The 27,202-nt window shown below is 43.4% G+C and overlaps 1 protein-coding gene across 2 annotated transcripts in view; it reads left to right on the forward strand.

The window, feature by feature from the left end:
• Positions 1-2,154: 2,154 nt before the first annotated feature.
• The window catches only part of LOC127573378 (3-phosphoinositide-dependent protein kinase 1-like), an 80,587-nt gene continuing 55,539 nt past the window's right edge, over positions 2,155-27,202 (forward strand). Inside the window, exon 1 of one of the 2 annotated variants that reach the window (XM_052021536.1) lies at positions 2,155-2,314. In XM_052021536.1, coding sequence (XP_051877496.1) covers positions 2,291-2,314 — 24 coding nt within the window. In that variant the 5' untranslated portion in view covers positions 2,155-2,290. The remainder of the gene's footprint in view (positions 2,315-27,202) is intronic. The other variant, XM_052021535.1, reaches the window with a different exon arrangement.

Consider the following 27,202-nt stretch of genomic DNA (forward strand, 5'->3'; position numbering starts at 1 on the left):
TTCCACGTTATTGGGTAGATGCAAATGTTGTAACTGTAGCCCAGGTCTCCAGTATTACAGCTGAGATGTTGTCTGATCAAGTAGTCTTCGTTGCATTCATTGCTCTCAGCCATTTATTGATGTCTTAGTTATGCTGAGGTAATAATTTTAGTGCAGAAATATGAGATCAGTTGTATATGGTCTACTTGGAGAAGCTATCCACTGGTATTGTCAGTACCTGGAGTGGATGCTTTAGAGGGTCAAGCAAAGTCATATGTGAAGAGCAGCACAAGAGACTGCAGATACTGTAATCTGGACCCTGAAGAAAGGTCTCGACCCTGAAACGTTGACTGTCCATTGCTGCCTGACCCGCTGAGTTCCTCCAGCATTTGTGTGTTGCTCCTGGGTAAATTGATGTTTTGTTATGTCTATAATTATATATGTGTTAATAAGTAATTAGGTAATTGTATCATTTTATATTTGTAAATAGTTAACTGTTTAAACGAATTAATCATTTTTTCCCAGGGAAAGCAGTGTAGTATATATGAGGATTAATCTACCTCAAAGAACCTCGTGTATCATTGTTGTGCCAGCCACTGCTTTTAGTTATGAGTTGATAATATGACCATAAGACATAGGAGCAGAATTAGGCCATTTGGCCCATTGAGTCTGCTCTGCTATTCAATCATGGCTGATTTATTTTTCCTCTCAACCCTATTCTCCTACCTTCTCCCCGTAACCTTTGACACCCTTACTAATCAAGAACCCATCAAACTCCGCTTTAAATATACCCAGTGACTTGGCCTCCATAACCATCTGTGGCAATGAGTTCCACAGATTCACCACCCTCTGGCTCAAAAAATTCTTTCTCCTCTCTGTTCTAAAGCGATGTCCTTCTATTCTGAGGCTGTGCCCTCTGGTCCTAGACTCTCCCATTACTGGAAACATCCTCTCCACCTCCAGGCCTTTCAATATTTGGTAGGCTTCAATGAGATCCCCCCTCATCCTTCTAAACTCCAGCGAGTACAAGCCCCGATCCATCAAATGCTCCTCATACATTAATCCTTCCATTCCTGGGATCATTCTTGTAAACCTCCTCTGTACCCACACCAACGCTAACACATCCTTCCTTAGATATGGGGCCAAAACTCCTCACAGTACTCCAAATGTGGTCTGACCAATGCCTTATAAAGCCTCAGCATTACATCCTTGCTTTTTTCTAGTCCTCTCGAAATAAATGTTAACATTACCTTTGCTTTCCTTACTACTGACTCAACATGCAAGTTAACCTTCAGGGAATCCTGCACTAGGACTCCCAAGTCTCTTTGCACCTCCAATATCTGAATTCACTCCCCGTTTAGAAAATAGTCTACACCTTTATTCCTTCTACCAAAGTGCATGACCGTACACTTCCCGACGCTGTATTCCATCTGCCACTTCTTTGCCCAATCTGCCAACCTGTCTGAGTTCTTCTGCAGACTCCCTGCTTCCTGAACACTACCTGCCCCTCCACCTATCTTTGTATCATCCGCAAGTTAATCATTATGAATCATCGATAAAAGACGTTTTGATGTCATTTGCCTCAGCATCACCAATGATGCTGCAATCATTAACCATCGTTTACATCACACAGAACACTTAAATGTGCCTCAGTAGCTAGGCAACAAGAAAATACCATGGGACATTGAACGGAATCAGTTCCTGCATACTTTTGTTGTGCAAATTTCATGATTAAGCAGTGTAAAGACTTAAATGGTTTCACTCCAAAATTTATCACCAAATTAAGGCATTATTTTGATGAAACAATTGTAGGTGACACAAACACCTACCATTAACAAGAACTGGGTACAATACAAGTTTTATAGTAAGGGACAGTAAATGACCCAGCCCAAAAGAAAGCAAAGTTGGCACATCGACCTCGCAGTTAGAATTGGGGCAGCGCTCACATTATCCGCATGCGCAAACCTCATTCCCGGCCGGGTCAACAGCAGATCGCCGGAAGCAGCGATAGGCCGGTGCTCGGCCTGAATGTCACTTGAACTGGCCAATAGGTGCATGCGACTGGGCGGCGGGAAGCGGCGTGCTGAAACGATATCCAATGAGAACAAACGGAATTACGGGGCGGGACGTCCGGTCGAAAGGCTCGGGGACGAGACGCATTGTTGTGCTATGACGTAAGGAGTCGGAGACGGAAGATGGCGGAGCGATCGGCCGCGGGCGGCGGGCAGTGAGCGGCGCCCAGGCCAGCGCCAGCTCCCGCACCTCAACCGCGAACAGTGCCAGGCAGCTGGAGCCGGGCTGCACCGCGTCTATGGCGAGAACCACCAGTCAGATGGTGAGTAACGGCTCACTAAAGCTCAGGGTCCGGATCGTTGTGCGGAGACCCTGGGCCTCACTACCTGTGGCCAGGAAAAGTCAGTGCGGGCCGCAGAGCCGAGGCCGAGGGGAGGGTGAGCCGGAACAGGAGGTGGGGAGCAGGGCAGAGGGAGGAGGGAGAGGAGGTAGGTCAGAGGGAGGAGGAGGAATCAGATCAAGGAAGGGTGAGTCAGATCGAAGAGGGGGAGTCAGATCGAGGAGGGGGAGTCAGATCTATCGGGCAGAGAGAGTCAGATCTGGAGGGGGGAGGGAGAGTCAGATCTGGGGGGGGGAGAAGGGGGAGTCAGATCTGGGGGGGAGAAGGGGGAGTCAGATCTGGGGGGGAGAAGGGGGAGTCAGATCTGGGGGGAGAAGGGGGAGTCAGATCTTGGGGGGGAGAAGGGGGAGTCAGATCTTGGGGGGAGAAGGGGGAGTCAGATTTGGGGGGAGAAGGGGGAGTCAGATCTTGGGGGGGAGAAGGGGGAGTCAGATCTTGGGGGGGAGAAGGGGGAGTCAGATCTGGGGGGGGAGGGAAGGGGGCCATATCTGGGGTGGGGGTCAGATTGGCTGAGGGGGAGCCAGATCGGGGGTGGGGAGGGAGTCAGATCAATGAGGGGGAGTCAGATCAGGGAAAGGGGTAAGGGAGTCAGATTGGGGGAGGGGAGGCAGATCGGTGGGGGGGGGGGGGGGTGGAGATCATAGATCAGTGCAGCATAGGAACAGGTCCTTCAGTCCAGGATGCCTGTGCGGAGCATGCTGCCAATTTCAAGGAATCCCATCTGCCTGCAAGTGGTGTGTACTCCTCCATCCCCTGCATGTTCATCTGCCTGTCTTAAATGCCTCTTAGATGTTGCTGTCGTGTCTGCTCCCACCAATGTCCCTGGCAGAGCATGTCAAGAGGAGGGAGGGGAGGAGGATGGAGAGGAGATGCCTTGCAAATCTCCCCCCTTCACTTCAAAACAATTTTGCCCTGGAAAGAAGACACTATCTACCCCATCTATGCCTGTCGTGATTTTATATACTTCTATTAGTTTGTCCCTGAACATCTGATGTTCCAGAGAAAACAATCCAAGTTTGTCCAATCTCTCCTTATAACTAATACTCTATAATGTAGGGGACATTCTGGTGAACCTCTGTGAAACAGTTTTAAAAGCCCCACATCCTTCCTGTAATGTGGTGACCAGAGCTGCACGCAGTACTCCAAATGTGGCCTAACCAAAGTTTAATAGAGTTGCATCACGACTTGCCAACTTTTAAACACATTGCCCCAACCGATAAAGGCAAATACGCTGTATGGCTTCTTTACCACCCTATCTGCTTGTGTTGCCACTCTCAGGGAAGTATGTACATCAGTACGCTGAAGAGTACTGCCATTTATCCTATATTTTCCTCTTGAATTTTATCTCCCAAACTGCATCATCTTACACTTGTCCAGCTTAAATTCCATCTGTCATTTCTCTACCCATATTTCCAACCCATCTATATCCTGCTGTTTCCTTTGACAACTTTCTTCACCATCCACAACTCCACCACTTATTGTGTCATCTGCAAACTCACTAATAAGCCCACCTACATTTTCATGTAAATCACAGACACATAGGTCCTGCGGAACATCACTGGCCACAGGCCTCCACTTAGAATAAACTCCTTCCACTACTACAATGGGTCTTCTATGGCCAAGCCACTTTTGCATCCAATCCACGAAACTGCCATGTACTCAATGTGCTTCAAACATCTGGATCAGTTTAAGATGAGGGACATTGTCGAAAGCATTACTAAAGTCCATGAAGACAACATTCACTGCCCTACTTTCATCAAACATCTAGATTGAAAGAAGAGGAGATCAGAGGGAGGGAGAAGAGATGGGGAGGGAGGAGGGGGAGGGAGAAGAGATGGGGAGGGAGGAGGGGGAGGGAGAAGAGATGGGGAGGGAGGAGGGGGAGGGAGAAGAGATGGGGAGGGAGGAGGGGGAGGGAGAAGAGATGGGGAGGGAGGAGGGGGAGGGAGAAGAGATGGGGAGGAAGGAGGGGGAGGGAGAAGAGATGGGGAGGGAGGAGGAGGAGGAGGAAGAAGAGATGGGAGGGAGGAGGAGGAGGGAGAAGAGATGGGAGGGAGGAGGGAGAAGAGATGGGAGGGAGGAGGGAGAAGAGATGGGAGGGAGGAGGGAGAAGAGATGGGAGGGAGGAGGGAGGAGGAGGGAGAAGAGATGGGAGGGAGGAGGAGGGAGAAGAGATGGGAGGGAGGAGGAGGGAGAAGAGATGGGAGGGAGGAGGGGGAGGGAGAAGAGATGGGAGGGAGGAGGGGGAGGGAGAAGAGATGGGAGGGAGGAGGGGGAGGGAGAAGAGATGGGAGGGAGGAGGGGGAGGGAGAAGAGATGGGAGGGAGGAGGAGGAGGGAGAAGAGATGGGAGGGAGGAGGAGGAGGGAGAAGAGATGGGAGGGAGGAGGAGGAGGAGGGAGAAGAGATGGGAGGGAGGGAGGAGGTGGGAGAAGAGATGGGAAGGAGGAGGAGGGAGAAGAGATGGGAGGGAGGAGGAGGAGGGAGAAGAGGTGGGAGGGGGAGTAGGAGGAGGGAGAAGAGATGGGAGGGAGGGAGGGAAGAGGAGGGAGAAGAGGTGGGAGGGAGGAGGAGGAGGGAGAAGAGATGGGAGGGAGGAGGGAGAAGAGATGGGAGGGAGGAGGGAGAAGAGATGGAAGGGAGGGGGGAGGTGGGAGAAGAGATGGGAGGGAGGAGGAGGAGGGAGAAGAGATGGGAGGGGGAGGAGGAGGAGGGAGAAGAGATGGGAGGGAGAGGGAGGAGGTGGAGGGAGAAGAGGTGGGAGGGAGGAGGAGGAGGGAGAAGAGGTGGGAGGAAGGGAGGAAGAGGGAGAAGAGATGGGATGGAGGGGGAGGAGGGAGAAGAGATGGAAGGGAGGGGGGAGGTGGGAGAAGAGATGGGAGGGAGGAGGAGGGAGAAGAGATGGGAGGGAGGAGGAGGAGGGAGAAGAGATGGGAGGGGGAGTAGGAGGAGGGAGAAGAGATGGGAGGGAGGGAGGGAAGAGGAGGGAGAAGAGGTGGGAGGGAGGAGGAGGAGGGAGAAGAGATGGGAGGGAGGAGGGAGAAGAGATGGGAGGGAGGAGGGAGAAGAGATGGAAGGGAGGGGGGAGGTGGGAGAAGAGATGGGAGGGAGGAGGAGGAGGGAGAAGAGATGGGAGGGGGAGGAGGAGGAGGGAGAAGAGATGGGAGGGAGAGGGAGGAGGTGGAGGGAGAAGAGGTGGGAGGGAGGAGGAGGAGGGAGAAGAGGTGGGAGGAAGGGAGGAAGAGGGAGAAGAGATGGGATGGAGGGGGAGGAGGGAGAAGAGATGGAAGGGAGGGGGGAGGTGGGAGAAGAGATGGGAGGGAGGAGGAGGAGGGAGAAGAGATGGGAGGGAGGGAGGAGGGAGGGGGAAGAGATGGGAGGGAGGGAGGAGGAGGGAGAAGAGATGGGAGGGAGGGGGAGGAGGAGGGAGAAGAGATGGGAGGGAGGGAGGAGGAGGAGGGAGAAGAGATGGGAGGGAGGTGGAGGGAGAAGAGATGGGAGGGAGGAGGGAGGAGATGGGAGGGAGGAGGAGGGAGAAGAGATGGGAGGGAGGAGGGAGAAGAGATGGGAGGGAGGGAGGAGGGAGGGGGAAGAGATGGGAGGGAGGGAGGAGGAGGGAGAAGAGATGGGAGGGAGGGGGAGGAGGAGGGAGAAGAGATGGGAGGGAGGGAGGAGGAGGAGGGAGAAGAGATGGGAGGGAGGTGGAGGGAGAAGAGATGGGAGGGAGGAGGGAGGAGATGGGAGGGAGGAGGAGGGAGAAGAGATGGGACGGAGGGGGGAGGAGGGAGAAGAGGTGGGATGGAGGGGGAGGAGGGAGAAGAGATGGGAGGGAGAAGAGATGGGAGAAGAGATGGGAGGGAGGGGGAAGAGATGGGAGGGATGGAGGAGGTGGGAGAAGAGATGGGAGGGAGGAGGAGGAGGGAGAAGAGATGGGAGGGAGGCGGAGGAGGGGAAGTGATGGGAGGGAGGAGGAGGCGAGGAGATGGGAGGGAGTGGAAGGAGGAGGAAGAGATGGGAGGGAGGCGGAGGAGGAGGGGGAAGAGATGGGAGGAGGTGGAGGGAGAAGTGATGGAGGGAGAAGAAATGTGGAGGAGGGAGGGCAAGGAGGAGGAGATCGGAGGGAGAGGGAGGTTGGAGGGGAGATCGGGGTGGAGGAGGAAGAGATTGGAGGGAGATGGGAGGGGAGAGGAGATCGGAGGGAGGGGAGGGGAGAGGAGATTGGAGGGAGGGAGAGGAGAGGAGAGGGGATCCGAGGGAGGTGGAGGAGGAGGGAGAGGCCATCCGAGGGAGTGGCAAGAGGAGGAGGGAGAGGTGACCCGAGGGAGGGGGAGGAGGAGAGGAGACCTGAGGGAGGGGAAGGAGGAGAGGAGATCGGGGAAGGGAGGAGGGTTATAAGGAGAGGAGGTAGATGAGAGAGAAGTTGTGAGGAGGAGGAGGGATTTTAGAATGAGATAGTGGGGGGATGTCAGAGGTAGGATGGATGTCAGGGAGGAAGGGGGTTGGGAGGTCAGAGGGAGGTGGGTGGATGGATGTCAGGAAGTGGAGGGATGTCAGAGGGAGGAGGAGGTGGTAGGTTAGAGGGAGGAGGGAGGTCAGACTAAGAGAGTGTCATGGTGAGGAGGAGAAAGGTGTGTTGAGGGGAGGAGGCAGGCTGGTGGGAAATTGAAGGAGGCAGCTTAATGGGATGGGGTGGGGCGGGTGAGTGGCACGCAGGAGGAGTGCAAGGTTTTCGAGTTGGAAGTGGATGAGGAGACTGCAGGTCAAGAAGGGGGAAGAGGGGAAAAAGAGGCAGGTTTGCGGGAAGAGATGGAGGAGGCAGTTCAGAGGGGTGAGGGTAAGAAGAAGGAGAGGAGGAGGCGGTGGTAGAGGCAGAAGAAGAGGTGAAAGAAGAAGTGGGACGGGGAGGAGGCAGGCTGCTCGCTTGGGGAAAAGCTGGGGCATGGTGGAGGAGGAAGGCTGGCCGATTGTGAGGGTTCAGAGTTGGAAGTGGAGGGGGACAGTTCAGGCCAAGGGGGGGAGGTGTGGAGGAGGAGCAGGATGAAGTGGATAGAGATGATGAGGTGGAGCAGGAGGACTGGGATGAGGAGGAACAGGTGGTCCATTCTATGTGGAGAATGACTGGGGGGTGGTGGGTGGATGAGGTCTTGAAGGACCAGGCTGGAGCTTCGAGAATGAGACTAAAGAATTTCAGGCAGACCATACTGGGGGTCGGATTGGTAAGGAGGAATGGGGGAGTTGGAGGAAGCACAGAAATTCTAGCAGTGGAGTTGATAGGAGAAGGTTGCAGACTAGGAGTCAAGGGGTGAGCATTTAAGGGAAAACCAATGTGAACATGGGAGGGGGTGGAGGGTGTTTTGTAAGGGGGAAGGGAGTTGTGATGGCAGAAAGGTGTGAACATTGGGGGGGGCAAGATAATATGAGAGAGGAAGCAGGAGTTTGACAGGTGGGAGGGATGAGTCATGGCTGTTGAAGAGAGAGTGTATGTTGAAGGAGGGAGTGTTTTGTATATAGTGTGATGTTTGAGGGAGGGGCGTTTGTGATGGGATCAATGAGATTAGTGAGAGGGAGGGAAGAATTTTATGTGGGGAGAGAAAGAGTTTGTGAAGCAGCATGGGATGGCTGTGAGGGAAGAAGAAGAGGACTGATCTAGGGGAGGGCAAATAAAGGAGAGAGGAATTGATTGGAGAGAGGGGTCATTACCAAGAGATGGAGTGGGTATAACCATGATATGTTGGGATATGGAGGGATGGTGGAGACCAGTGTATGGATCCCTTCCTATCACCCACTCCTTCCCTCCATAGCCCCCTCTGTCCTTCACCTCCCCTTCATATACCCTCCTTGCCTTGCTAACTGATGGTCTGCACTGTATTCCCAATTGTGTGCTGCTGCCCCCCACCCCGAACCCCCCCACCCCCACTCATTAAACCACTAAACCTGCTGCCACCCTGCACTTCTCTTGTTGATGATACATTTTATGTGGTCCCTTGCTCTCTTTCTCTGTTAGTGCCCATGTCCCATTCTTGGTGTCTCTTACCCCTTGTCTCCTTTTCTCTCAAACTCTTACTCTCTCTCCCTCTTTCCTCTGTGCCCTCCTGTGCCACAACACTGACTTCATCTTTCTGTTCTTTTTGAATATTTTCATTCACTGTCATGCATCACAATCTGTGCAGGCTGAAGATAAAAGGCTTTTTTTCTTACAGACTTTGCCATTGAAATTTTGAGGCAAGGCTGATATATCCTTGTTGCTGTTTGGTGAGGAATGAATCTTAAATTGAGTGAATTGTTCTTTTGATAGAGTTCATTTCTGTACATTATATTATTTATTAGATTTAGCTAAATCCCCTTACGTGCTTTGTATCACTTGTTTTATGTATGCCTTTGGATATACTTTAGAATTTTATTCCAGTATCTCTTTAAAATGTTAGTGTATTTCTCAGATTACAAGGCTTTTTGTTACTGTTCAAAGTTGAGTTAAAAGTTCTGGATTTAAAGGTTTGGATGGATGGTGGAGATGGTAGTCTTTTATGCTGATGGTTGACCTTTCTCTGATTAACAATTATTGAGGTATTACAGGCTCATTGGGTATTTCTTTTAGACACTGTGTTTGCATAATTTGAAGCAAAGCTGGGATATTGCTTTCAATAACCTTTTTATTACTGTATTTGGATGCTCCATGTAAAGGTGAATCACTTGACTGACTTGATCTGTAACAATGGTTTTAATCTGTCCACAAATTAACTTCAGTGGATGTGTTAAAAATGTTGTTTATTGTAAGTTGGTCGAAGCACAGACCATACTTTTTTTTTGTTGTTCTTCTGAAAGATCTTTGGGGTTAAAGATGATTTGTTCTGGTGGTTCTGAGGTGACTAATGAGTTTTTTGTGGGAAACTCACCTTTTGCACCCAGTAGAGTAGGTGGAGCTTGACAGATTTAATTGGTTCTTGGGATAGTTGTGTGTTCCTTCCGCTTGTTGATCTCGGCCTTTGTACTTGTCAGAGATGCAGCTCAAGGTGCTTGTTTTGGGAGTTTAGTATCACTTACATGGTCCCATAGTGGTGATGGTTAAACATGATGACGACCTGGTTTGGATGCAGGGTTGGGAGACTGTTGGCATTAGTTCACCAATCTAGCCAGTGGATTTGGAGGATTTTGCAGTATTTAAGAAGCATCAGACCAAAGACTTGAATCAACAAGGCAAGTGCTGGTAAATGAGATTAAAATAGATGGTTACTTGATGGTTGGCATACACACAGTGGGCTGAAGGGCCTGTTTCTGTGCTGTATGACTCTATTTTACATTTGCAGCAGTGGTTTGATATTTCTGTTATAAGATTATTCACACCCAAGTCCCTGAATGTGATAGGAGGGTAGGGAACACTGCTCACTGGTTGAGCACAAACTTGGTTTGGGTTTTTGTTTGGTTTTAGAACACTCTCTTTCCCCATTTAGCTGATGGCTGTGCTTGCTCAATGGAGGCAGTAGTGGATTTTATAATCAATGTCTGCCTTCACTGAGCGGTGCTTCCCAAGATCTGGGAAGTGATCCATGTTGACCAGGGACCAAGGTTAGTGAGAGGATGGTGTGGTGTGACAAGGACAGGTTGTTGAAGGATATTTCTCTTCCAGACATTTAGTACAAATATTCTGTCATATTCTGTGGTGAGGGAACCAACAATGGTTTGGAGCTCGGCTAATGATTGTGTACAATCGTAGGTATTGTCTGTTTACTGTATGTAGGTAAATGACAGAGTGATTTTGGTTCAGCAGTGGAGTGACAAATTTGACTAGTTTCCCACTTGTTGAAGACATTTGCTCCACTTCAATGGAGAGCTTTTGAAGGTGAGTGAAGATTGAACAGAGCCTTGGTGCAATGACACAGCATTGATCCTTGTCTGCATTGGGATTGGGTCTGTGATGAATCCATTGGTGAGGATAATGGCTTGTTTGCCATCATAGAGCAGATGAAGTATGCTGAGGACAACCAAATTTAGGGAGGGTCTTCTATTAATCCCTCTTGCTTAATAGGATCAAAGACCTTTGTGAGGTTAAGAGCTGTCATGTACAGTGGTCAATTCTGCTTTTTTTTTGGGGGGGGGGTGTTTGTTGTGCCTCTTAATGAACGTAATGCACATTGTGATCCTGTAGGCACTTGGAAGACATGGTTGAGGATGATTCTGAGATACTCCAGTAATGCTGAGATTGTAGCAGATAACATGCTTGTGGAATGGAGTCCAGAACACTTGCATCAAATGACAGTCTTGAATGAGGAAGTGCTTCTTCTGACTCATTGTCCTTGATGACCTCTCCTCGGTTCTTTGTGCTTAATGAGATGTTTTTTTTAAATGTTTTGAGCATAAATAATCTTGACAGTGTTTAAGTATTCAACTGGTCACTGGATCTTCTGTAATCTTTCCACCCATTCTGTCTTCTTGGGTCTCTAGTTTTTGTTCAACCTCAGCTTTCAGGTGTCTTTGGGTCTGCATTTTTAGCCTTGAGTTGTGATGGTGCTTAAAGTCCAAGAATGCTTTTTGTTTACGATTTACTAGCACCTGAATCTCCTGTTTGTTCTCTGTTCTTGGGTGGAGAAATTACATTTATGTTTGTGGGTGATGATTAGGGTGGACCAGAGCAGACCAGGCGCAATGGACGCACTGTTGCAGTGTCAACAGGTTGTCTGTGAGATGTTGACTGAGTTTCCTTTGCTGTGTCTTTTGAGCCCTTGGTGCTGGTTTTCCTGTGGCGGTGTTTCTGTTGCCTTTGCTGTTTTGGGGCCTGCTTGACAGAGTTGATAGAATGAATTAGGCAGTGGTCATTCCAGCAGTCATCAGCTCCTGTCATTATGTGGTGGAGGCAAATATCCTTGTTGTCCCCCACTTGGGCAATAAAGTAGTCTGATGGATGCCAGTACCTTGATTGAGGCGTTTTATTTCTTTCTTTGATGAAACTGAATGTTGGTCTTGAAAAGACTGTTCAGTGTTTTATTTGGAGGTGGACTCAGGTAGAGTTAGCTTTCCTTACTCTCTTCTTGGCAGATGTTTGTCTCCTTCCAAATACTTATTGAAATTGCCAGGTGGGTTATCTTATCTTTCATAGAACTTGTCACATTCTTCAAGGTAAGAGTAGAATTGTTCTTTGGCCTCACCCGTTGCTTTGAGAGCTGCCATATATATATATATATATATATATACACACACACATCCTGATCATGGTAGTGTGCTGGTTCTGTGATGGAGTGACACAAAGCAATATGCGATCCCACATGGGAGTCACTAAGATGCCAGTCTAATTCATCCTTGATGGCGAAACCAGTTGAATGGAATCAGTGTCCTTCTAGTTTGCCCTTCCAGAAGAAGATGCACGCACCCTCTTGTTTCTTGAGCTGGTTTTCTCCTGTTGTCAGCTCTCACTCAGGGTGGTTATGTCATCGTCAAAACGTCGAAGTTTCCATGCTATGAATTGGTGTGATTGTCGGCTCTGTTACTTTTGTGGTTTTCACAAGGGTCCTCGGGTTCCTGATCTTGAACTTTATTTTGAAATGTGGAAGATGCCTGTGATTGGGGATGGGGCTCGACTGCATAGATTTAACAAATGCACATACATGCAAGATCAATGCTGTTGCTCTCATCCTCTTCCTCAGCCCCCTTGTTTACTATTCCTGTCCTAGCCTTGCCCCTTCCCCTCCACCAATCCTTGCTCATCCCCACACTCTGTGAATTCAAAGTGTTTCTTTCTGCAGTATTTTATATCTTCAAGAACCAATGGGTTAAATTTTTAACTTGCCGGCCCGTTTTGAGATTAAATTAAAATTTAGTTCTAGTGAGTGACTTGCATTATTTCAGAGGATAGATTTGATGTTGCAAGATGTGATACTGATCTATTTGTACATTTGCAGAAACAATTGTAGTCTTCATACTGTTTGCAGATAAACTGGAGAAAATCTTATATAAATAAACAGTTGTTATAAGTTTGTTAGATGTCCACCATATGGGTAAATAATTCAATCAGAAGTACTTAGATGGGCACATGGAACAGCATGGAAGGCTGTGGGTGAAGTCTTGAGAAATAGGATTAGCATAGGTATGTAGTTAGTGTCTGGCATGGACATGTAAACTGAAGGGGCTTGTTTCTGTACTGTATGAATTTATGTGCAATAAGTAGACAAATATGGATATTTTGGTATGTGACAATTTCCTTTTCCTCAGCAAAGTCTTCGCAGAACTTCACTCTTGCAGTTAGGAAGCAGTTTAAATGCAAAAAGATGGTGGAAATTTGAAACTGTATCACAAAATGGCAGTCAGTCCTGGGACAACTAACTTTAAATCTGAAATTGACAAACTTTTGTTAACTAAAGATGTTAAGGTTTATGCACTAAGAACTCACTGCATGGAGGAACAGGTTCAAGGGGTGAGATGGATGGCATTTATTTTTTTTGTGATAGTCACTGCAATATATAGTAGGAGCTAGAAAAGAGTGAACTGAAGCTGATGACATGCTTTTTTAACTTCAAAGTGTCAGAGATGACTATTGTAGCCATGACTAGTAAAGGGAGTCTTGCCCTATATAAGAGGAAAAAACTGTTCAATATTGTCAAAACATCCCAGCATGGACAGGCATGGTTTTATCATTAGCATATATGTTTCAGTGGACCTGAATGCACAGTGGTAAAGCTGGATACCAGAAACCAATTTGGGGAAAGTTAAACAGAGTTTCCTTCATGGAAAACATTCCAATTTTCCTTTAAACAAACTTGATTTCGTAAATTGTGCATTGCAAGAACAAACTCTAAACTCTAGGTTCAGTCTGACTTTTTATCCTTCCTAGCCATTGTGTGCATACAAATCTTTAGAGATCTATCACAAGAAGAGCAAAAATGTTTGGAGATCAGATTTAATATCAGTCCTTATTTAAAATGTCTAAAATAATTTTATGACTTAAAACCTAATTGCTTTTGCTTGCTCCTACATAGAAAAAAAGTCATAAGTTATTAACAGTTGCTGTTGAAAAGGAGGAATGTCAGTGACTGTAACAGGGCACATGTAATAATACCATTCTTAGAAGCTGCAGATCGACAATATGGTTTTCTCTTAATTGCCCTCTGAAATGTCTTAGCAAGTACTCCATTTGAGGATCAATTAGGGATAAACGACATATATTAGGCTTGTCAGAGGTGCCCATATCCCTTAAACAAATTAAGAAACTAATTTTCCTGTGCAAACTTTCATTGAGTATTAATTGTGCCCTTTGAGTCTCTCCTTTAGACAGACTAGGCATGTGCAAAAGGTGCTTTTTCTGAATGTCATTGGTAAGTCAATTAGTTTTCTTGAGGGAAATGAGACTAATTGGTAATGCTTTCGGAGAGAGATGCAGTCAGCTGAATAGCCTACTTCTTTGTAAGATGCTAAAATTTTATGATTAACCCCCACCTGACAGAATTCAAGGTAATTTTCTGTAGCCAGCCCACAAAATTGCCAGTTTATTGGTTGGTTTCATTAATTGTGATGGTAGGTTTTGAATTTTCAACCTGAGTTTTGGTACCATAATTGATTTGTCATGAATCCATGTTTTCTTAGACGGAGGAATTTTCTTAGATTGAGTACCAGTTATAGCTTCTGGTAAATTATATGTAGCCATTTGGAGCAGTATTGTTGCTGTCAGTGGTATCTCTGCTAAGTATACTGTAAGAATGTTATTGTACCCAAGGACATTAGTTACCAGTGACTTGAGAACAACCTTAACATCATTTGAAGGGGCTATTTCCTGACTATTTTTCTAATTGTCAATTTTCTCCCATTTCTGCATGCTCATTTTTTTGGTAGGATCAAGCCTGGGGTCATCTGAATTTCATTGCTCAGCTATTTGCCAGATAAAGTCATTGTTTCTTGACAGCATTGATAATTTCATGGCCTTACAACATTGAAAGTTGGGCTCTTCAGCTCTGGAAGCCAAATCAATTGATCTTAGCTTCTCTCATTAAGCATACTCTGTATACATTTCTCAGCAGAGGTTAAAGACGTACGGGTAGGTTAATTTGGGTTTAAAATGGGCGGCGTGGACTCGTTGGGCCGGAAGGGCCTGTTACCACGCTGTAAATAAAATTTAATTTAATTTAAAAATAAATGTTGGCGGAACTTCTGAATGCTAACCCCCCCCCCCCATTTAGTCAAAGGTCCTTGACATATTGTAATACTCAGCTGTACATGAAACTGTTTTATGTGCATTTGTGCTATTTTAATGAAACAACTATTGCTATATTCTCTGATTGATCATCTCTGTATCACCTGGGTTTGGTAATGTCTACTTGCTTGTGGTGTGACAGTGTTGGAAAAACTAATGTTTATGTGCTCACTTGTAATCCGATCTAATCAAATAGAGCAGCTTTTAATGTTCAACTCATGACAAACCATCCCCTTTTGGGAGGAGAGTTCCTGCCAGTTGACAAAGCCGGCAACACCTCTTGTTTATCTTTTTCTTTCAGCCTGTAGTCATTGTAGCATTGAACTCATGCTTAGCAGAGTTTAAGGTTGAAAGCTTCAATTTTCTGTCACCGCTGTGCCACCTAAGAATAGTGCCTCAGTAGTTGCTGAAATTTCCTAGCTATTTATTTGTGGGTCTGGGATCATTGCATTACAATGTGGGCAATCTTTTAATTAACACTTCAAAAGGAAAGTTTTTTTAAATCTCTCATGAATTGGGACTGTGATCTCTGTTTCTACAGCTGTTGGATTCCTCTTTTACTGAAAAACAAATATTAAATCTAACAATTATAGCAAATGCGATCAAGTTTGGCTGACATGGACTAAACACAATTGGGAGTCTGAAATTAAAACAAGCTAAAAAATGCTAGGTCATTCGGCTCCCAGAATAATATGGTCGTTGCTTTAGTTTGGTAGCATTGATCAGAACTGTCAGTCTGTACTTTTGGGTGTTGACACCACTATTTTTAGGATTTTTAAACATTTTGGTGTTTGTCTTTTCTCATTGAAGAATTGTGCATGCAGGTTCAGTGGTAATATCACAGAAACCCTTCAATTAATATGCTGTTTACTATAGTGTAGTGTACTTAGAATTTTCTGGTAAATTCCTTGCTGAACCAATGGCAATGAGAGTTAGCGCTTGTGTTTTGCACCATTACAACTCATGGTTATGGAAATCATACACCTGGAACGGAGGTGCCAAGTTTAACATGTATTCAGTTTCAGGCACAAGTTTAGAGAAAGGATAAATAGTACGCAGCCTGGGATTTGAAATAAAAATAACATCTTTGGCTTGTGAAGCATTGCCCTAGGTTCTGAAGAAAAATTGTTGACCTGAAATTTTAACCCTTGCTTCTTTTCTCCAAAGATGCTGCTTAGCCTGCTGAGTATTTCCATTTTTAATAATTTAGCCTTTTAATAATTTAGTTTCTGTTGATTGTATGATCATCAGGGTTATTTCCATAATGATTAAAAGGAACAAAAGCAAATTACTGCAGATTGGGTAAGTAAGAAATAAAAACAGAAAATGCTGGAAACACTGTGGTTGGAGAAACAGTTGATGATCTTTTCAACAGAACTGGCAAAAATTAGCGATGTAACAGGTTTTAAACAAGTATAGAGGCAGGAGAAGTTGGAAAGGGAAACAAAGATTAAAAACAAAGGCCTATGATGAGGTGGAAGGCAAGAGTAAATTTAGTATAAATGTAGTAAGGGGATAAATAGAGAAACCATAGATGACTTGGGGGATAGAGGTTGATGGCAGGATGTTAAAATGGGAATCATTACCAGCAGTTACTCTCCAAAACAAAATGGGAGGGCATTGGTTATGTCGTGATGAAATGAGTCACTAAAGGTGCAGGTGTGGAATAATTCTGCTTGCAGTTTTCAGGACATCAACAGTGTTTGGTTTGTTTATGCATCTCTAATCAGCTTTGTTGTTTTTGCCAGTTTGAGGGTGTGAGTGTGGGGCAGAGAATATGAAAACACAGTATTGCTATCGTGTAAATGAGGGATTCTTTGCTAATCCGTAAAGCCATTCCCCACTTGTGGCTGCAGTACAATAATGGCAAATATAAATAAATCGGTTGTCAATTTCATTTTGTATATTTTCTTGACTATCAGACCTTTGTATGGTCTAACGTAGTAGTTTAGGAAAATTTTACAGGTTCCTTCCCTGTCTAGATTTGACATTACTCATCATAGCTCTTGCATATTTCTAATACTATAGTTACAAACTGGGAAACACTTCAGAACCCCAAGAGTTCATGGATCATAGCTTGAAACTGGAGTTGATAATTGCTTTCAATCACTTTCCATTCCTTGCTGTCTGTGCAGTTTGTTCCAAAATATTGGAAATGAAAATAATTGGTCTGTTGAATACTTTTTTTAAGAAGGCATGCTTTACTGTAGGTTTCCTTTCCTCCAATTTGACCCAGAGAGGCTAATCTCTTTATATAGGTACTAGCAGGTTTATTATCTCCTGTTGTTACATATTAAAGAAAAGTTATGGTTGTCCAGGTGTTGTTTGGTTGGGTGAGTACATAGGCACCGTATTTGATTCAATCCATGGCTTGCACTGAATTAGCATAATATGGCTGCTGCTTTGAATATTAGTATTTTGTTTTCAAATACTCCAGTGTGTAGGTGAAGGGTGTTGGAGGGAACTGGTCAAGGTTCCAATGTATGCTGGCTAAGCCATTCTTGCTGAGTATTAGACAATGGGCAAATGGGCTTGAACAGGGTTGCCCCGACCTTGCCATTCTAAAGAAGCCAATATCCAAGTTGGGTGGAGAGGGGTGATTCAGTTTTTATTGTAAATTTCCCTTGAGAATGGACTGGGCAGAGAGTTCAGTGCAGGGATTAGTGCCTAGTCTCCTACATTCTATTCTCATACAACAGTTCTTATAAAACTACCAGCTGCTAACTACTAACTTGCAGTGAGTCCTGTTCACCCCACCAATCTACATTGACTCCTATTTTGGCAACACCATAATTTTAAAATCCTCACCTTCCATATCTGTGTAACCTTGTTTGGCCCTCCAACTCCAATCTCTGTGCTGCTCTATTTTTGGGCTCTTTAGCATTCCCAATTTTAATCTTGCCTCTTAACTACTGATCCATTAGCTGCTTAAGTTCTAGAATTTCATTCCCAACTTTCTTGCATTCTGCCCTTTTCTATAAATTGCTAATTAAATCTCACATCTTGGGGCCCAAGTTTTAGCAATGTTTTAATGCTATCATGTGATTGGTTATTTTTAAATTTTGTTAACAGTCCTTTACATTGCTTGGGAAATTTTACATTGTTTTACAGTTTCTATTTATTAATGTGAATTGTTGGTGGAAACTGGGTTGATGTCACAAAACACACTTCTATGTGGTTGGAGGATCAACAAGGTTTGTTGTTTGTGTGATACCAATGGGCTCTTTTTCCCTCAGCATGATTCAGATTGCACTGTTAATATAGGCACTCTTCTCCAGTTTTGAGTAAATGAGACTCATACCAGGCTGGAGAGAAAATGTGTACAGAGTGGGATTGATAAATGGAGAAAATTATTGCTTTAGTGAGAGTATTTTTTCTATTTTTACCTGGTTTTTCTAATGGCTTCTGCAGTCTATCAGGTGGTTTTGCTTTCAGGTTTAAGCCAGTTGTTAGCATGCAGTGTCTTGTAAACCAACTGGCACATCTCTTGGCTAAAGAGAATGCAGATTAGTTTATTGCAGGAATTGAGCACCATCTATATTGTGATTTTTTTTTTGCTCTGCAACTGTTTTAAAACGAGACAAACAGCGATCTCTACATAGTCACCTATAAAAGTTGATAAGATTTGCATGTAATTTAAGTACTTAGCACCATGAAATCCAGCAGAAGCTGGAGTTATTTAAAGACAAGCAGTTGGAAAAAGCAGGAACCCACATATCGCAGTTACTAAGCGCACCTTGTCACAGCTGTCCTCATTGCTTTCCACATTCTTGACCCACTAAACAAAGTCTTCCTGAATCACGTTTATAACATCCCCCGCCCCTCCCCACCACCCAATTTATTGTAGGATTTGGTGTAACTGGTGCAGTTCAGGACTCTGGTCAGTTGAAAGGCATAATTATCTCACTTAGGCTGGATTCAAAGCAGAAATAACCCTGTGTAGCAGCACTTGCACATCTGTTGATGAACTCGTTGCATATTTTAAATCATGTTTAGTCTCGTAAGCCTACATTCACTTGCACCTTTCTTTTGGCTGGTTCCAGTTGGCCTATTTCCTGCACCAAGTAAAGCTGGCCTTTGTACCATTTACTTTGACTCTTGAGTTAAATGATCTAGATCATTATCTTCTCTTAGGATCTAGCAGTGAGGAAGCTTGGTTAAGTCACTCCTTAACCAGTTGCCATTCAGAATAATGCCTGCCCCTTCCAACCAACAGTATCTAAATACCCTAAGGCATTTCCTTGAGCAATCAATACAAATTCATGGAATTATTTAAATCTACTATACTTAGAATCTTGTCAGGATTGTTGAATATTAGCTGAGGAATCGCTGGGTAGCAGGTTACTTAATCATAAAAGGTGCTATGGAACTATTTGGAGAGTATTTTGTTCTGGTTTACTAAACAAAATTGTTTCAGCAACCAACACCATCAAAGCAGATTTACTAGTTATCTATCTGCTCTGAATAATTTGATTGCTGGATTTACCGATATGTGTATTTACATATTAAAAATAATTTAGACTTTTGGATAGCCCAAAGATGTAAATGACTTAATGTTCTTTCAGGGTAGCTATTTTGTTTGGTATGTGCACATGAAAAGGATTTTGAAAAAGATGATATTAAAGAAATTGGGATTTTCTGCTAGGCAAAAATAAGACTGGAAGCGAAATTTAAGAAGACAAGTTAGTGGAATAGGCCAGAGGTGGCTGGGGGGACAAAAGTATCTTGTTTTACTGAGCGCACCTTGCCGCAGCTGTCCTCATTGCTTTCCGCATTCTTGACCCTCTAAACGGTCTTTCTGGATCATGTTTGTAACACTGCCCCCAATTTATTGTAGTATTTCATGTAACTCTGGTGCAGTTCAGGACTCTGGTAAGTTGAAGGGCATAATTATCTCACTTAGGCTGGATTCAAAGCAGAAACAACCCTGTGCAGCAGCACTTGCACATCTGTTGTTGAACAAGTGTACATCAGTCATATCTGTGCTAATTCAAAGTAGCTGCATTCAGCTAGGGCAGTAATAAGGATGTTTCCTTTAGTCTGGGTGAGAACACAGCACAGGAACAGGCTCTTCAGCCCACGATGCTGTGCCAGGCTAATTAAGGTAATGACACTTTGTCAGTTCTGCCTGCACATGGTCCATATCCCTCCATTCTCTGCATATTCGTGTGCCTATCTAAGAGCCTCTTAAATGCCTCCATTGTATCTGCCTCCACCACAACTCTTGGTGGTGCATTCCAAGCACACACCACACTCTGTGTAAGCAGAAACTTTGCTCCTCTCACTTCAAATGCATGCCCTCTATTTTGCTGGACAGCATCCTGGTAAACCTGTTCTGCACCATCTCCATAGCCTCCACATAATTTCCTGACCCTTAACTCAATGGCTCAAAATCAGTTTGTTTGCCCAGCTTTAACTGCTTTAGACTGTGGTAGAAAATGCCATTTTGTGGAATAATTCGTCAGCTTTTTGAGTATATTTTTGTGGCTTTCTAAAGCAGTAACACCACATCAGAAGGTACTGGATCCTGTTCCGGAGAGAACTTGGATTTAGAATGTTCACGTTTTTCGAACATTCCTGAAGCCAGTATTGTTGATCAATTGTTGGATTCTACCAAAATCTTGCTGCCAATTTACAGACAGAAAGGTCTTATTAATCTCTGTGGATCATTTGCTTCAAATAACTGGAATCCATTTTGCAGATTTGAGTTGTTTGACCAGGACACTTGTTGAATTCCCCATTCCTCTATAAGCAAGATGTTGAAATCTTTTTCAAATGTACACAGAGATGTGGGCCCAAATTTACTATTTCATCTGTGAGACAGCTTCTCCAATTATACAGCCCCCTAAACAACACTGCAATATCAATATGAACATTATATTCAGGTAATGGAGTGGGGTTTGAATCTACAACCTTCCGACTTGAGTGAGATTGCTACCACTAAATGAAATTTATAATGAGACCTTGTTTTAGTTCCTCTGTTTCTTCTACTCAGCTTATAGTCAGGATTATGTGCTGTTGCTCCTGTTATAAAATGTCAAAAAGATTTTCATTTGTTTTATGTTACTGATGCTGTTGCTTAAATGGTAGGTGAGGAGATCAAAATAAACCAGCCTTAATTTGGGATTGATGGAAAGTGATAGTATGTTAGTATACACAGTAAAGTTATTAGATCTTATAATGGGAGGAAACTTTATTCCCTGGAGCGCAGAAAAATGAGGGGAGATCTTATAGAGGTATACAAAATTATAAGGGGTATGGATAGGATGAGTGCATGAAGGCTTTTTCCCCTAAGGTTGGGTGAGAATAGAACTAGAAGACATAGGTTTAGGATGAAAGGTGAAATATTTAAGGTGAACCTGAGGGGAAACTTCTTTACTCAGAGGGTGGTGCGAATGTGGAATGAGCTGTCAATGGAAGTGGTAGATGTGAGTTCAATTGTAACATTTAAGAGAAGTTTGGAAAGGTACATGGATGGGAGAGTTTAGAGGGATATGGTCCAGGTGCAGGTAGATGGGACTAGGCAGAAGATCAGGTGGCATGGACTAGATAGGCCGAAGGGCCTGTTTCTGTGCTGTAGTGCTCTTATGACTCTAAAACATACTTCCCCACACAACTGCTGTCCTTTGCTTGGGAGAAATGTTTTGACTGTAATCTCACACAAAATGCTGGAGGAACTCAGCAGGTCAGGCAGCATCTATGGAGGGAAATAAGCTGTTGACGAGAAGGGTCGTGACCCGAAATGTCGACTTTTTATTTCCTTCCATAGATGCTGCCTGACTTGTTGAGTTCCTCCAGCAGTTTGTGTGTGTTGCTCCAGATTCCAGCATCTGCAGAAACTCTGGTGTCTCTGACTGTAATCTCATTTGCTTAGATATTGCATCATTGCTTCCATTTGAACAAATTGGTTGATAGGTTTACAGATCCCATTTTGAGTTGAATTTAAGACTTTAAAATATGATTACTTAACTAGTTTATGTACCACCTTGAATTATTTGTGTATCTTTACTCACAAGAGGAAACTTGCTGGTAGGAAATGAAACACTAATAACCTTTTAAATGTGTTTCAATGCAGTAAATGCTGTTTCTCCGACAATATCCCTCAACTCCAAATTTGAACACGTTCTCTGCACTCGTTTCACGATTTCCTTAACCAATCCTCTCGATAACCCTTAAATCTGACAGTTGTAAATTGTGTTGCACTTATCAATGAAACTACATGAAGTTGGGTCCATATAAGTATGTCACTTGGATGGAACACTCCATGTGTATTATGTTTGATAGTCTCATTGAAGTTTCCATTGTGTTTGTAGATTTTAAGCATAAAATTGACTGTAACCTCAAACAATTGAGCATTTTGATGTAAATGTCAGGATCTAAGTCACTGCACTAACCTGATTTAAATTTTAGTCAAAGCATAACTAAGTGAATAACCAGAACCCTTAAATCTGACAGTTATAAATTGTGTTGTACTTATTGAAACTACATGAAGTTGGGTCCATATAAGTATGTCAGTTGGATGGAACACTCCATGTGTAATATGTTTGATAGTCTCATTGAAGTTTCCATTGTGTTTGTTGATTTTAAGCATAAAATTGACTGTAACCTCAAACAATTGAGAGTTTTGATGTAAATGTCAGGTCACTGCACTAACCTGATATAAATTTTAGTCAAAGCATAACTAAGTGAATAATCAGGATATAAACCCTCAAAACTCATTACTAAATGACCACTTTGTGGTGAATTGGTGATATCAGATTTACTGGAGGCAAATTCCCATTTGTAAGCTTTACCTCATAAGGGGAAAACTGCATGTATAAATATTTATAATGAGAAATGATTGATAATCTATTGCTTTTAGAAAAAATGTATCTTATTTTACAGATTTCTCATTAAAAATTTCTACAGTAGTGCTGCTTTCTCTATGACCAATGCCTCTAACATAGTTTATCCATAATTTTTACAAAAGTTTTTTGTAATGTAACAGTATATTTACCAGTGTATTAAAGGAAAGTGTCAAAATTTGTAGATCTACATATATTGTAATATTTAGACCATTTGGGTGGTTTATTTTGGACAGATTAGGGAAAGGCTTTTTTTTCAGTTGGATGGTAATAACGAGTTATGTAAAAGATTGTTGGAGGATATATGCTTTAACATGTTTGGTCTATCATATGGTTAATGTTGAATAACTTGATAAATATTCAAGTTGGACAAATCCATAGCAATGTGGAGACTTCTGCAAGGAGCCAGCTTGGCAACGATAAGCTAATTGGGTGTTTTTTGAGCTATAAGTTTGACTCTGATCTCTCCACCTTATGTCCTCAATACTTAAGTTTGAGCAATGACTCCTTTCATTTGTGTTTGTTGCCTGTTGTCTTCTGAGTGAATTTGGGTCATGTGTAAAAGCTCTTTTTTTCATCTAGAAAATTAATCAGATTGTCAATCAATAACCAGTGGAGTGCCAAAGAGGATCATTGTTGTGCCTCACTGTTTGCAATCTATGTTACTGACTTGGAGGAAGGGATCTCATGTACAATGGGTGGGTTTGAAAGTGTGAGGAGGACATAGAGTCTGCAATGGGATAGAGATAGTTTAACTGAGAGGGCAAGACATTGACAAATGGAATATAATGTGGGAGAATATGGTTATGTCCAGGAAAATGTGGAAGGAAGATTAGAAAAGCAAATTATAGTTTCACTCTGTTTAAATAATAAAATGTTGTGGTCCAAAGGGATCTGAAGTTCCTCATGGTTAAAACACAAAACGTTAGTGTGGCGATACAATAAGTAATCAGGAAGGCTAATGGAATGTTGGGTTTCATTGTAAGGGGTATGAAATATAAAAGTGGAAAGTTTTGATGCAAATTTAGAGGGCATTGATGACACAGCACCTAGAATATGGTGCACAGTTTCAGTCCCCACATTTAAGGAATGATATCCTGGTTTTGGATCCAGTGCAGAGAAGGTTCACATTAAAACTAGAAGTTGTTCCAGTCTCTACAGAAAGCTCTTGTAGGGAACATTGTTTCAGAATAAAGGGTTTCCAATTTAACATAGAGATGAGGAGGAATTTCATTGAGGATTGTGGCTATGTGAAATTCTCTACCCAAAGAGGTGTAGAGGCAGGGTCATTGAGTATGTTCAAGGCAGAGACCGACAGACATTTTACTATAAGGGAATCAAAGATATAGGGAGAGCGCAGGAAAGTGGTGTTAAGACCAAGATTTGTTTAGCAGTGATGTGATCTAACTGAATGACTAAGCAGTCTCATGAGCAGACTGGCCTTGATCCTGTTTCTTGTGTCCTTCTGTTTTTTTTAAAAAAAGCCCTTTGGCCTCATCAGTTGAAACTTCTTAGGTGTTTTGAAATCAGATATTTTACCCTAGTGGGGTAGCACTGCAAAACTGGTACACTACACTGTACAATTAGTTGGGTACAAATTTCGTTCTGCAGTTTTGCAATTTCTTTCTTTGAGAGAAAAGTAAAGCTTATCCGAGGTTAGCTGAAAATGGCAACCAAAATTCACTTTCCATTTTGTACTTCTGCCCCAATGAAACACAATAATTAAGTACAGGATTGTCAGTATGGCCCTTTACCTTGTAGTCTGCACAAATTTGCAGCTTGTGTTGTCTTCAGATGCAGATATATTGGTGCTGTGGGATATTGTAGGGAGTCATGCCATGATGGATGGAGAAAGGTATTCCATTAGTGCTTTATAACAGGATAGTACATCGGTGATTGGGGTACCAATGGCTTTTGTGCATTGTCTTCTTAATTACTAGTGTCTTTAACAGAGATTGGGTCAATTTATGGTTTTAATGTTTAACACACTAGCATCGCTAACCATGTGAATGGGATCATGATCCGGCTGTGCAAGTGACTTGGTACTATGTAACTAGCACCTTTAAATGTTGTAAACCTGGATACCCACAGCCGGTGTTTCTTCAACTGAAGCGCTCATAAGAAAAACAGGTTTCAATGCTGACAAAATAACAACCCTTGACACTTGCCCAAGGCAGAAATATGCTGAGACTAGTAAAAGATTAGATGGTTATGTCTGGTCACATTTAACTTAGCAACATGGTCTCCCAGGGAAACAATTATTGTGCTGTTCACTTGTGAGTCCTATTGAGAAACTGTTCCTTCTGGTTGTGGAGAGCAGTGTCCTCACAAAGTTTTATGAACTTCTTTTTCCACTGTTTGTTTTGCTGCAACTTTATATGCTTTCTGCTCATTCTATTGTGAAAACTGTTTTCCAAACTTGCTGCTCTGCTTCAGGCACCATCTGGCAGTTTCCTTGAGTACTTTGTGACATTCCAGTGATTCTTTTTCTCTCTTCTTCCCCCCCCCCCCCCCCCCCTTTTTTTTATTGGCAATGCCTTTTATTTCAAGGCAATAAGGCAGTAGCATGGGATTTCGATAAAGGCTTACTAGTGGTTGTTTTACAATGGGAACCCTGTCTCTCAACTGTTACTCAAGAATGCAGATGGCCAACGTGCATGGGAGCCTTCCCTCACCTTACTCAAGCTCTGTGGACTCCACTGAGTCAGGTTGACTTGGCACAGACCAGGGGTTATTGACTGAATTTGACCGTTAAATCCTTTGCTGGAATTTTTGACAGGAGGGCAAAAAACTGAGCAAGAGAATGTCTTATTATTACTTTCAAAGTTAAGCTGTTCCAAGTTCATTCTCTCTAACAATTCTGGGCATGTTTGATATTTACCTAATGTAAGTTGTATCCTTTTTTGGAGCAAATGGTAATTATCCATGAATACTTCCCCACATCCTTGGTGCAGATTTATGAGTCGCAACAACTTCCTGGTACCTAAGTGATCAATCATCTGGTCAGTTAGTAGGCAATTGGTGAGAGATAGATAAATACCAGAGTAATGCTCGTGATATCTAAGTGTGTGCTTCTCAGCACAGAAAGTCACTTTGGAAATATGTTCCAACCATTCTCTACCTGAAGCTCTAATTGTGCATGCAGATTGCTCAGAGGGCCAAAATTGCACTGGTCAAAATCACCAATTTACCTTGTAACTGTAAGTACAAGTTATTATTCCTACTTATCCCTGGTCCATCCAATATCAATCAGTCTTGTCATCAGTCTGTCCTCTGTGATCTTTTGTTGTAATTTTTATTCCATGGTTCCTAATGTACATTAATGTACAGTATGTCATTCTGGCTCTTTGCTCGTGTTCAGGTCATGGCAGATCTTCTACTTCATCTGGTTTCCTGCCTTATCCACAGTGTAGATTCATAACCTTAGAAGGGAAGAAATTTCTCTTCCTCTCAGTCCCAATGACCAACTACTTATTCCGAACCTGGGACCCCCTCAGTTAGACACTTTCAGCATCCACACTGAAAGCATTATAGAATTTAGTTTCAAACAGATTTCCTGTCGTTCTTATCTTTAGGAATAATAAACCTAGTCTGTTTCTTTACACTTCAGTAGCACAGTGATTGAGTTACTGGGCTAGTGAATATAGAGCCTGGACCAGGGTTTCATAACCTAAATAATAAGAAATTTATTATAATTTTTTGTGAAAAGCACGTTAAGAGTTGCAATGTGTGTAATCCCAATCCACACAGGATCAGTTCAATAATTGATCCTGTGTGAATTGGGACAAGACAGAGCTAGTATTTTCCAAATAAGTGGCGAACAACTTTGCAAGGTAGGCCAGATTTACAATACAAAACATTTCTGAGGACCACTCAAAACAAACACATTTTGTTATAACTGTATTCAACTAGTTACTGGTCTTTTGAATCATATTGAAATACTCAAATGCTACTAATCTTGCAGCTCCACTCATCTTCAACCTTTCCAGACGTGTGCCCACTGGTACTGTACCCCCAGTGTTAAACAGTGACAGGTCTTGTACTACACTGATATTTTACAGATAAACTAGTCCCATCAGTACTGTTGGAAGTGTTATACAGTGATGAACATGTACCCACCAGTAATATACTCGAGTATTATATGCACACTATTTTGTATATGGAGACTTCTGTAGCCATCCCGTCCTTGCAGTATGCTTGTGACTAGACTGCATGTGGACTTGGACTATACTGGTCCAAGGACAGATCTAAGAATCTCTGGTCCATGGCATGGGTCCAGCATTAAGCCAAAGCATGGGTACTATTGAATCCTACTTCCTGTTTGCAGCTGCAGCTCCTATGGGGCTCATCATCATCCACAAATTTAGAAAGAAACATGGTAAAATAGAAGCAGGAGGAGGCAATTTAACCTTTTTGAATCTTCTCCGCTATTAGGTACAATTATGACTGATCCTCTATCTCAATACGTTATTCCTGCTCTTTCCCCATTCCCTTGATACACTTTTAAGGAATTAAGAGATGTCCTGTGGATCCCCAGGAACTGTTGGCAAGGTTATGGCCAGGGCAAGTAGCATGGTGATCCAACAAAACTGGATCCTGTGGAACTACAGCAACAATATTGGGAGCCTGCCAGAGGTGCTTAAAGAGCTGCATATGGCTCTGGTACTGCATGTGGCTCTGGTACTGCAAATGCCTCAACTGATAATTCAGAGTCATAGGTACAAATCCCAAAATTTTAATTGAGTTAATCAAACTCTGGAATAAAAAGTTCCAGTCAGTGATAGTGACAATGAAA

Source organism: Pristis pectinata, chromosome 8, assembly GCF_009764475.1.
Source record: "Pristis pectinata isolate sPriPec2 chromosome 8, sPriPec2.1.pri, whole genome shotgun sequence".
Taxonomy (NCBI): domain Eukaryota; kingdom Metazoa; phylum Chordata; class Chondrichthyes; order Rhinopristiformes; family Pristidae; genus Pristis; species Pristis pectinata.